We start from the raw sequence: 12,492 nt of genomic DNA, 5'->3' as shown, positions 1-12,492 counted from the left end.
TAGACTCACAGACATAGAAAACAAACTATGGTTACCAAAGGGGAAAGGGTGGCGGAGGGATAAATTGGGAATTTGAGATTAACAGATACACACTACTCTATATAAAACAGATAAACAAAAAGACTTGCTGTATAGCACAGGGAACTATATTCAATATCTTGGAATACCCTATAATGGAAAAGAATTGGAAAGAGAATGGATATATATATACGTATAACTGAATCACTTTGCTGTACACCTGAAACTAACACAACATTGTAAATCAACTGTACTTGAATAAAACAAAAAATATCATGGCATACTAACATTCTGTCACGGGACATTGCTTTCTCATGTGAGTATAACTCACCTTAGATTTGTCCCATGATTTTCATACTGATCTTCAGTATCAGGGTCTTCCCATTTTTCTCCTAAAATGCAGACCAACAACAACAAAAATCATTATAAGTTATAAAATATCAGAGAAAAGTTGTTACATGACAGGTCCATGATGAACTATGACCATGCCTGGTTTATTTACTAATGTAGTCCCTTTCCACATTTCACCTCTTGAAAATGTTGATAAGCAAGCAACACTGGTTCTCTAATTGACTAAGTAATTAAGTAAGAATGTCATCATCCCTACCTATTGAGGTCAAGTTCTTAAAGGTTTCCTGCATCACATCTCTGTAGAGTTTCTTCTGGGATAGATCCAGCAGAGCCCACTCCTCTGTGGTGAACTTCACACTCACATCCTCAAAGGTCACTGAATCCTAAAACATCCGAAATACGTATGTGAGAGAATGGACAGAATGAAGAGCACCAGCAATCTATACTCAATTCATAGGAAGTTCACATATGACTCTGCGGTCTCCCAACATTTGTTCTATAACTTTGTCATTAGAACTCTCACTCTATGGTGACACTCCCTCATGAATTCAAGAGCATCATGAACACAAGGAATTTACTGCTACATTTGTACTGTGATCACTTCAAGTCTTTATTCCTCTCTGTCAAGACATAGAGCACCTTGGAGAAATAAGAGAAACTTGCTATACAGATGAAAGAAATAATCCATTTTAAGCACACCAGTTCATTCTGATAAAAACTTTCTCATTCCCTCTTTAGTACCCACCATATCGTGCAGCACTATACGAGCACAGGTTCACATCAGCATGAGGTTTTAACAAATAACAACACAGTGAAGAACTGGAAGGTTTTCTTTCTATTCTCATCATCAGACACGAGGCCAAAAGTCCTGTGGAAATCCAACCTGTAACAAGATCCAGCTAGTCATATTGTCCTGAAGTACTCCAGGCTAACAGAAGTAGTCAGATCCAGGTGGGTGAATGAAAATATTCTTGTGGAGGAGTATAAATTAAAATTTATATAATATTTATCACATACTCAGTTTTGCTTTCCTTTCTCTGTCTCATTTCATGGGGCTAGGAAGTTATTCAGAGTCAGAGCCGAGACATGAGGAGGAAAACAGGACAACTCACACCTCCACAAAATCCCTACATTCATGTGCCTTGGGATGGCTTCTGAACAATTTTTAGAACACCCATACTGAGATGATAAGATCACAGAAGACCTCATTTTGGCAGAATCATACAACTATAATCTGGGCCTTGATGACCTTGGGGAACAGGTTAAGACAAAGTTTGCAAGGGCTTCATTAAAATCTTCAATGGTTTCATGGTGAATTTGCACAAATTATAAAAATACATAAAGAGTTCAACAGTGCTTTCTCAAAAAAACCCACAAAACCCTTTTCTCTTATATCAGCAAGTGATACCTGACCAGCCACTCTAGAGGCTGTCCTCCCACCTTCTCTCATTTCTGAGCTCCCAGGTGGGGCACAGCAGCATGACAGCCCATCCTAGGTATAGGAATTCCCCAGTGGCATAATTTCCTAAATGCTGGTCCCTGAAAGAGACCAATTACCCGTTGATGTCCATGTGAAGGGAACAGAAAAAAGGCTCCCATCCATCAATTCTGATGCTAGAATTAGCTTGTTTGGTAGAGCAACATCAACGAAGGAACACCTCTCTTGTTGTGGGTCCAGGGAGTAAGAGGAGCGGCCTAGGGCAGCCCTAATTACTCTTTCTTCACTGGAACAACAGCACTTGCTCATAACAAAATCCAACTACCCAGTGTGCAAAAGACAGTGAACATTAGCAGGCCCAAGAATGCTTAGCCTTAGAAATGCTTGCTCACAAATTTCATCTTTCACTAGTATCTGGGATCTGTGATTTTTGGGAGTAAGCTGACCAACCTTACAGATAAAAGTGCCTCAGTGAGCCTAAAGTGTATATGGTAAACTCCTGTTTTCCTTTGGAGAGTGGCAATTTTGTGTCATGTTCAGCAGAAGATGCCTACCTGATCAGCACCCACCTCCCTAAACAACTATGGTCACTGAGTCTCTAATCTGTTACTTGGAGAACTGAGCCCATCCTACGTGGTAACACCAAGAGACAACATTTGAGAGCTTGCTTCTGGTTTCCTCCACACCAAATTTAATTCAATACTAAACAAGACTAATACAAAATATTTAATGATCCTCATGTAAAAAATTTTTTTTAAATTATTGGGTAATGTTAAAGTAGACTGAAGTAAGTAAATGATGGCATGTGTTCTTAGAAAGAATTCAGCGTCGCCCAGATGTCATCTCTCCCAAATGATACATTTATTAAGTTTTGCAAATACCTAAAACAGTTTTTAGGACTCGATAAAAGCTACTCCTCCAAACCTAATACAAAGAAGGAATGTCCAAAAATGGACAAAGTCTTCTATGGAAAAACATGGCAGTCTACCTAACACACCTCTATGGTAATTCAGAGGATACAAGTATTAGCAGAAAGAAAAACAAACAGAACAAAGGAAAGGAAAAGTGTCTTCCATAGACCAGCATTTAATATGGAAAGTTGTTCAAGGACAGAATAGGAGAGTAGTGGCAAATATCATGAACACTTGACTACATAAGGGACAAACTATTATCCAGTTGGAAAAATGCAGCATATTTCCCTTCATTCCATAGACAATGGCCTCCTCATTGTAGACTTAAATGTGAAAGATAAAACTAGGCCACTTTTAGAAGTCACAGGTAAATGTTTTATTGATAGAAGAATAGAAAGAGTATCTCATATAAGCAAAAGAATGATCTATAAAGACAAAGACAAATTCAAATGTATTAAAATTAAAGTAGTTAAAAGATACATAGGGCTTCCCTGGTGGCGCAGTGGTTTAGAGTCCGCCTGCCGATGCAGGGGACATGGGTTCGTGCCCCGGTCCGGAAATATCCCACATGCCATGGAGCGGCTGGGCCCGTGAGCCATGGCTGCTGAGCCTGTGCGTCCGGAGCCTGTGCTCCACAACGGGAGAGGCCACAACAGTGAGAGGCCCGCGTACCGCAAAAAAAAAAAAATTACATGAAAAGGAAAATATCTGCAATGCACACAGATATAAAAATAGAAAAGGGCTACTTTGTAGAGTTAAAATGAACAGAGACAATTTTAAAATGGAAAAAGAAGCAAAACATATTTAACAGATATGAAAAGGACAATATATGAAAAAATGTCTATCACCTTGGCAACTGGGTAATAGGACACTAATATGTCCAGTAAATCCCATTTCACAGTGATTAGAACAAAACTTAGTCAATTTAATAATCTCAAGTGTTGGACTTCCCTGGTGGTGCAGTGGTTAAGAATCTGCCTGCCAGTGCAGGGGAACAGGTTCAATCCCTGGTCTGGGAAAATCCCACATACCACGGAGCAACTAAGCCTGTGCTCCACAACTACTGAGCCTGCATGCCACAACTACTGAAGCCTGCGTGCCCTAGAGCCCATGCTCCACAAGAGAAGCCACTGCAATGAGAAGCCTGCGCACTGCAACGAAGAGTAGCCCCCACTTGCCACAACTAGAGAAAGCCCGCGCGCAGCAACGAAGACCCAAAGCAACCAAGAAAAAAGAAAGAAGAAGAAGAAAAAGAAAATCCCAAGTGTTGAAGACCATTGGGGGAAAAATCATTAAATTATGCACAAATGGAGGAATGGAATGGCCAAGTGATATACTCCATTGCTATTTCCTGTGAATATGAACTTGATCACTATTTACAGCCCAGCAATTCCCAACAATGTCCACAGAATTTACTGCATAGTTGCACTTGGAGAGATATACAAGGGTGGCATACACTAATATCAACAGATCTGAAGGTTTTATCAATAGAACAGTAAAGCAAAGAGTACTGCAAAAAGTGCAGCATGTTACCTATTCTGTAACTGTTATGGTCTCCTGCAAAGACAGATGAAGCCTCGCCCGAGATTTAGTTCAGATGTCTGCACTGATGATAACACATACACACGTAAAGAGCATGAAAGGGGTTTCTTACTTCTATAATGGAAGTGTTTGGGAAAAGGAAAGGAAGCCTCTGAAGAAGGTGAAAAATGCCTTGAGACATCAAGGAAAGAAGGAAAGGAGCCTGGCCTGGGTTTTTTATTGAGCTTAGGGGATGGTATAGGGTGAGAATTCAAGTACACGAGCAAGGCCTTCTGTGGATTCAATCACTTGCCAGAATCAAAGGAAGGGAGACTGAGGTTTTCTTATCACCATGTACAGATGTGGGCACAAGTAGATGAAAGAAAGAGGAAGTAAGGTTTAAAGTTGTTAGCAGTCAAACATCAAAAAAAGGAGTCAGAGACTTCTTATCTATGGTCTGGTATCTAAGGAGCTTGGAAGTCAGCTTCTGGTACCTTCTAGTCCTCAGAAGAAAAAAAGCCAAGAAACTTAAAAGCAACAACTCTTCCACCAGAGAACTGAGGTCACAGGGTAAACTGCTGTCTCCAAATTAGAAATAGAAACAAAAAAGTACACCCAGACACCTGAAACTAAAACAACATTGTAAATCAACTGTACTCCAATAAAAATTTTTAAATAAAATTGGAACAATACAGAGAAGATCAGCAGGATGACATGCAAATTAATGAAGTGTTCCATATTTTTATAAAAATACTGAATCACTATGCTGTACACCTGAAACTAATATAATACTGTAAATCAACTGTAAAAATAAACAAATAAAAATAAATAAATAAATAAAAATATACCCAGAATAGTTTCTTCTTTTTAACAAGCCTGTCCTGAAAACAACCCATTTCACAAGCGTGCAACTAACTGGGATTTTGCTAGAGCCTAACAGACCTGAGGCTATAGGGAAATAGCCAACGTGAGTCTCTTTTAGCATTTTCTGCTCTCAAAGGTGGGGGCACCTCTGAGGATAATAGTGTTTTTTTCCCCTCCTAACAACAAATATGTGGTGTCCCAATGCCACTTCTCCAACTCTCTGTCACCAAATAGATGTCCAACAGTTCAATTCAATTCTAACACTAACTCACATATGTTACACTCTATAGATTTAAGCGCTCAGTACTAGACAATGCCTCTACTTCAGATGCCAGACACAAATGGTGTGCTTTGGTTACCAACGTTTCTATTCAGCCGTCTACAAATCATAGATTTCCTTGACACACCATCAGGTTCCATAATTTACTTAAAACAAAAGACACTCTATCACCCTTATTACTCAAGTCATTCCAAGGACTTCAAAAGTTTTTGCTAGGAATGCGGGACAAAGACCAAACATCCTTCTCATTGTATCACAGAAAGTCAAACCCAGAGATACAGGATCACTAAAAGATTGAGATCAAATCAGTGTCCTAGAGAATGCTTCCCCTCTGCCCACATCTACTTCTACATCAACTGGCCTCTTGTTTAATATAAATGGACTATACAGAAAGACCTAGATCCTTTCCGGTAACATCAAGAAGAAGGCAAGGATGTCCCCTCTCACCATTCCTTTATCAATCTTATACTGGAATTTTTAGCTAATGCAATCAGACAGGAAAAGTAAATAAAAAGGATAAAAAATGAGAAGAAATAAAACTGCCTTGGCTGGCATATGACAAGACTGTCTTTGGAGAAAACCTCAAAGAATTCCAAGAGCAAAAAAAAAAAAAAAAAAAAGACCTTGAACTACTAAGAGAGTAGAGGAAGGTTGAAGATTAAAACGTTAACATGCACAAGTCAAGTGCTTTCCTACAGATCCACACATAATACTGAACTCAACTTTGACGAAGGACCAAAGGCAATATTTAATTTAGAAAAAATTTAGTCTTTTCAACAAATAATGCTGGAAAAATTGGATATCCACATGCAGAACGAAGAAATGAATCTAGACAGAGATTTAAAACCTTTCATAAAAATTAACCCAGGGCTTCCCTGGTGGCGCAGTGGTTGAGAGTCCGCCTGCCGATGCAGGGGACACGGGTTCGTGCCCCGGTCTGGGAAGATCCCATATGCCGCGGAGCGGCTGGGCCCGTGAGCCATGGCCGCTGAGCCTGCACGTCCGGAGCCTGTGCTCCGCAACGGGAGAGGCCACAGCAGTGAGAGGCCCGCGCACCCCCCCCAAAAAAAAAAAAAATTAACCCAAAATGGGTCAGAGTAGTTAGTGTAAAATGTAAAACTACAACATTCCAAAAAGATAACATATGAGAAAATCTAGGTGACCTTGGTTTTGGTGATTAATTTTTAGATACAAAAGCAAATGCAAGATCCAAAAGATAAAAAATAACTTTGACTTCATTAAAACGAGAAACCCCTGCTCAGTGAAACACAGTGCTAAGAGAATGAAAACACAAGCCACAGACCGGCAGAAAATCCTTGAAAATCATCTATATGATAAAGCGCTGGTATCCATAACATCCAAAGGACTCTTAAAACTGAACAAAAAGAAAACAACCTAATTAAAAATGAGCAAAAGATCTGAACACACATTTTATTGACGATATACAGATGGTAAATAAGCACATGAAAAAAATCTTAATATATTACCAGGAAACTGAAAATAAAAGAATGAGATATCACCCGACACTTCCTACAATGGCTAAAATTACAAACCTTCAGAACACCAAATAATGGCAAAGATGAAGAACTGGTGGTAATGGAAAATGGAAAGCTGGTGGAGTTTTGATGTGGGTTTTGTGAAGCCATTAGTGGAAAACTAAACCTCTCAGGAAACAGAAATTAAAGAGTTGGTGGTGCTTTTGAGGATAAGCTTGATTGGAAGATCAAAGAATGTGGAAATATTTAAAGGAGCAAAAAATCTGAAATTATTTAACATATATTGGAAAAGAACACTCTTCTCTTTTCAACACCAAAAGCCGTCCTTTGATGAGATCAATTTAATAAAAGTGATATCTAGTCAACATAACAGAGAAAGGAGGGAAGACAGAAATTACTCATATCAGAAATGAAAGAAGGGGGAAATGAACATGAAAAAGGACTTGACACCATCCAATATCCATTTAGGATGACAAACTAATAATAGAGGGGAACTCTCTCTTTTTGAGAAAGAACATTTACATGACACCTGGAGCTAACATCATACTTAGTGGTGGGAAACTAGATGCTTTACTGGTAAGACAGGAATGGAACAGAGCAAGAAGATCCCTCTTACCACTCCTATTCAACACTGTACTACAAACAACACACACACTCACACACACACACACACACAAAGAAAAAAATAAAAACAAAACACACTGTACTAGAAGCCCTAGTCAATGCAGTAAGAAAAGAAAAGGAAATAAAAGATATACAGATTGGGAAGCAAGAAATAAAACTGTCTTTGTTCTATATGACATGATTGTCTATGTAAAAGATCTGAAAGAATCTACAACAGAGATTACTCTTGGAATTAATAAGAGCAGAGCAAGGTTGAAGGATACCAAAGGAAATAAGGTATCAAGCCATGAAAACACATGGAGGAACCCAAAAGGGACTTCCCTGGTGGTCCAGTGGTTAAGACTCCGTGCTCCCAATGCAGGGGGCATGGGTTCGATCCCTGGTCGGGGAAGTATGATTCCCCATGCCGTGCAGCCGAATTAAAAAAAAAAAAAAAGTATACTGCTAAGTGAAAGAAGCTAATCTCACAAAGCTACACACTGTATGATTCCAAGTATGTGACAATCTGGAAAAGACAAAACTATGAGCCAAGAAAAAAATCTCTGATTGTGAAGGATTTGAGGGTTCAAGGGAAGAATGAATGAATAGGTTGGGCATATAGGATTTTTAGGGAAATGAAACTACGCTATAGGATACAGAAATGAAATGAAGGATATATGTCATTAAACATTTGCCAGGATCTATAGATCTTTTAACACAAGGAGTCAATGCTACTGTAAACTGTACACTTTAATGTATCAACATTCACTGAACAATTTTAACAAATGTTCCACACACAAGATTTAAAAATAGTGTAAACCGTGTGGATGCAGAGTGGTTATGTGGGAACTCTCTGTACTCTCTATTTTTCTTTTTCTGTAAGCCTAAAATTGCTCCAAAAGAAAACTGAAGTGAATTAGAAAAAAAAAAAGTTGAAGACAGACTCATTGCAATTCACCCCTGATGACTGATGACAAAAACGGGACACCTTTCATACAACTGATTTGAACTTATTTCAATAAGCCAGTATGGTGCTCCATGAGCCTGAGACCTGTTAACGGAAGTGAAACTTCAACTGAATGTCATGTTGGAGAGCAGCACTGTATTTTCTGAGAAGTGCCACGGTTACTACCAGTCATGTCTGGGACTCCAACATGGATAAGAGTGTCCTGGTGAGTCCCTATATTGTGGACCTAGTATATGTACAGATGAGAATAACCCTGAATTCTATTTTGGGTATCTCTAAATCAAGAGATCCCAACATTTCTTTTAATACAAAGGGGCAATTCTTGGACATCGTCCAAAAGGCTGTGAATACCTGTAGATGGGGCCAATTTTTGGCCAGTATCAAGATGACTCTCTGATGTTTGGTTAGCTGTGTGGTTTGGTCATTTATCAGGGATATCACAAGGGATGAAGAGCAGCAACTCTCCACTGAGCTCATCATGCACAAATGCATATTGTCATCCTTAATGTCTATGCACACCCCAGAGCTATGCATTCAGTTAATACCAAGAAACTCCCGAGGGAAGTCTCCATCTGGGGGAGTAGTGACCTCTTCCAAGACCACAGCATCCTTTAATGGACTGAAGAGAGAACAGGCCACCCTCCTGCAGGAGGCATAAACCAGGACAGGTTTTGCTCCATCATTGCACACAGTGGTGCTGGTAGGCATGCCAACCCGATGGGGTGCTAGTTCTAGGGTCAAAGGCACAATGGGCAGCTCAGCAGAGGGTCACAAGCTCAGTGCTTATGAGACCCTTTCTTTTCTTTTTTTTTTCTTTTTGGCTGCGTTGGTTCTTCATTGCTGTGCGCAGGCTTTCTCTGGTTGCAGCGAGCGGGGGCTACTCTTCGTTGTGGTGCACGGGCTTCTCATTGCGCTGGCTTCTCTTGTTGGGAGCACGGGCTCTAGGCGCACGGGCTTCAGTAGTTGTGGCTCGCGGGCTCTAGAGCGCACGCTCAGTAGTTTGGCACACGGGCTTAGTTACTCTGCGGCATGTGGGATCTTCCCAGGCCAGGGCTTGAACCTGTGTCCCTTGCATTGGCAGGCAGATTCTTAACCACTGCGCCACCAGGGAAGCCCCGAGACCCTTTATTTTCAAGAGAGCTTAGTGTGTGACAGTCACTGCAGCTCTAATGGCAAACAGTGTGAGGCACAGGGCAGTTTCTTGCATCAGAAGCCTATGGACAATTTAAGGCCATTGTGGGTAACTCTAGGAGGTATGAAAGGTCACTGAAAACTCTACAGTGAAGGAGGCTAAGAGGACTCTAACACAAGTTAGTGTTATGTATGGCTGTTGTACGGCAATTTAAACACAGTCTAGAGCCTTCTGTGGTAGGGGTGACCTCAAGGTGGGCAAATTTCCAAGCAATAGCAAATATGGGCTCAAGTAAAATTAGTAAACAAGGAAAACGTTGCCTCCCAACACCAAAAGGACCCAGCAGATCTTGTGGGTACTGAAAAAGACTATATAACCATTTCTTCACAGTGTCAGAGAGGGAGCAGCCATCTGATTATCAAAGAATTTTCAGGAACTTGACCAAGGCATGAGGGTCTTATCTTATGCATGGGTCAATGGTCCATCCATCTCATATGAGCTCCCATTCCAATACTAGTTCTGAATGAGTGTGAAACGAATATCCTCAGAGGAGGACGTCATTAGTGTGATGTCATACCTGTGCTCCTGGAGCAAAGTGCACGCAGTGCAGATCCTACCTGCAGAGGCTGTGAAATGGCAAGGACGCTGAGGTTCCCTGAGGATAACCAGGTGAAGATGTATCATGTCTCTTCCTCCATGACATATAATTTAAGTAACCCAAGCTTAAATCAGTTAAAGCTAATTCCTTTGCTTTGTCACAGTGAGGTTATGGTGTCGTCCCTAATAACTCAGAGGGTCAGGATCTTTGTTGCAGTAGAGGGAGAAGCAGCTGCAGCAGAGGTGCTGCCGATGAGCCCTCTGGTATTTGGAGAGTATACTCAGTCCACCAACTACTGGCTCCCTTCCTTCTCTTCTCTTTCTTTCTCTTTGAAATAACTGCTCTTTAAGAAGTAACCCCTAGGCTCACCTCATTCACGGGGTATAATAGTATTCATAACACCCTAATGTAACAGGAGCTATTTGCTCTCTTGCCTTGTTACAAAAGTCCTTTTACACACACACACACACAATTTGTGTGTATGTGTGCGTGTGTATGTATATGTATATACATATATACATATATATATACATATATATATATATATATTCCCCCTCACCCTTTGCCGAGCCAGTCAGCTTGCGGTATCTTAGCTTCCCGACCAGGGGCTGAACCTGGGCCACAGCGGTGGTGAAAGCACCGAGTCCTAACCACTGGACCACCAGAGAATTCTCAGGCCTTCTATATTTTATTAACTGACCTGATTAAGCTGTACTAACTTCACAGAATGCACTAAAGTATTTTACTTTGTCCTCCTAAACTTCATCCCCTATAGCATGATAATCATTAACCAAACCCTAATTCCTAAGAATAACAGCACTTTTGACTAGCTGTTTTCCAGGGCTAGACGGTATCTACAGATAAGGGTGACTTAGGAGGTGGGACCTCCTGCCTCCTGGGAAAATGCCACAAGAAGATGAAAAACTGCCCTCTCACTTCTCCTCCTAGCATAAAAGAAACCTAAATTCTTTTCTGAATTAAGATGGTTCTTTAGGAAGTTAGTCCACCTTCTCGGTTTGCTGACTTTCAGAATAAAGTCACTACTTCTTGCCCCAACACCTCACGTCTCATTTTATTGGCCTGTCATGCAGCTGTAAGCGGGTAAGTTAGGGGAACCTCAGGGAAAAAGAACCCTGGCTTTCTTGACATAAGAGAAGCCATTTCTGGCCTAAGCCATTTTGTGATCTAAGCCTGGCCACAATGCTTGCCCTTGAACAGGTCTCAGTAATCAATGAGCTTAAGGAACAAAGGAATGAAAGAACAGAGAAAAAGTAGTCAAACAATAGTGCAGTGATACAGCAGAGTCCTAGTTCCTCCTCAAGGGATATAGATATATATACAAAATAATATATCTTTGAGTTCTGCAGGAACGAAGGCCCCCAGCCGGGTGGAGGACAGAATGATGATGTTGACCCTCTTGACTTCATAAACCAAAGCTTGGACTCTGTCGACCTTTGCCCCAATTTTATGCTGAATTCTCCTCTGCTAAATCCCCTTCATGAATATGCATGTACCCTTAGCTTAAAACTTCCCCAATTTTGTTGTTCAGGGTGACAATGCTTTGGGAAATATCCCCAGTGTTCTCCTTACTTGCTGCAAGTAATAATAAATCCTTCCTTCTCCCGATCTTTGGCTTGGTTGTGTCTATTGGCTCAACACCCACCAAGAGGTGAACCCAGTTTTTGGGTAACACAGTGAGCAGTATGAGCTTGAACTTGGTAACACTAAACCCCTCCTAAAGTTGGGGAGACACCAGCCTCAGACACATCTTCACTCCAAACACATAGATGGGTTACACCCAAGACATCCACCCAGAAACACTGTAAGGAGGGCCCCATTCCCATACTCCTGCTCCCAAAGGACAAAGAATTACAGAAACTGCCAATTCAGAATCCTCTGTATATAGAACCCAGCGTTGCTGGGATCAACAGTGCCACATAGGGCAGGAGAGCGCACAGGAGGAGACCCCAACAAATAGCAGCTCATGGAGCAGGAGCTTCCAGGCTTTCTTATCAGCCTGCCCAGGTAAGAAGCGCTAGGGGAAAAGGGAGGGGTGAAGCTTAAGTTTTCAGTAGTCAAACATCAAATATGTGGATCCCCACCACCCCACCCAAGAACAAACAGAAGAAAAATGTGCATTCACATGACTTGGTTTTATATAAAGAAACAATAGCAGGACGATGGAAGTAATCAAAACTGGTTCTTTGCACAGAAGTGGAGTGGGGTATGTGGGCAGGGAGTTGCCTTAAGTTAGTTTCCTATCTTAGGGATTTTTTTTACCTTCCCATGAATTATTTATTTAAAAGAAGGAGA

At 40.9% G+C, this 12,492-nt stretch overlaps 2 protein-coding genes and 1 pseudogene across 3 annotated transcripts in view; 1 reads left to right on the top strand and 2 right to left on the bottom strand.

The window, feature by feature from the left end:
- LOC137222337 (zinc finger protein 709-like) overlaps positions 1-399 on the bottom strand; it is a 47,076-nt gene extending 46,677 nt beyond the window's left edge. The window contains exon 1 of the mRNA XM_067733407.1: positions 350-399. The gene's annotated coding sequence lies outside the window, so the exon portion shown is untranslated. The remainder of the gene's footprint in view (positions 1-349) is intronic.
- LOC137222341 (zinc finger protein 709-like) overlaps positions 1-12,492 on the bottom strand; it is a 39,987-nt gene that overhangs the window by 14,806 nt on the left and 12,689 nt on the right. Inside the window, exons 4-5 of one of the 2 annotated variants that reach the window (XM_067733412.1) lie at positions 626-752; positions 350-410 (exon numbers count right to left, since the gene is read on the bottom strand). In XM_067733412.1, coding sequence (XP_067589513.1) covers positions 350-410; positions 626-752 — 188 coding nt within the window. Of the gene's footprint in view, positions 1-349; positions 411-624; positions 753-12,492 lie in introns of those variants that run through there. The other variant, XR_010942415.1, reaches the window with a different exon arrangement.
- On the top strand, positions 4,890-4,983 carry LOC137222851 (U6 spliceosomal RNA; annotated as a pseudogene).

Source organism: Pseudorca crassidens, chromosome 3, assembly GCF_039906515.1.
Source record: "Pseudorca crassidens isolate mPseCra1 chromosome 3, mPseCra1.hap1, whole genome shotgun sequence".
Lineage (NCBI taxonomy): Eukaryota > Metazoa > Chordata > Mammalia > Artiodactyla > Delphinidae > Pseudorca > Pseudorca crassidens.
The sequence above is the reverse complement of the archived record's forward strand: the minus strand, read 5'-3'. Positions and strand labels throughout refer to the sequence as shown.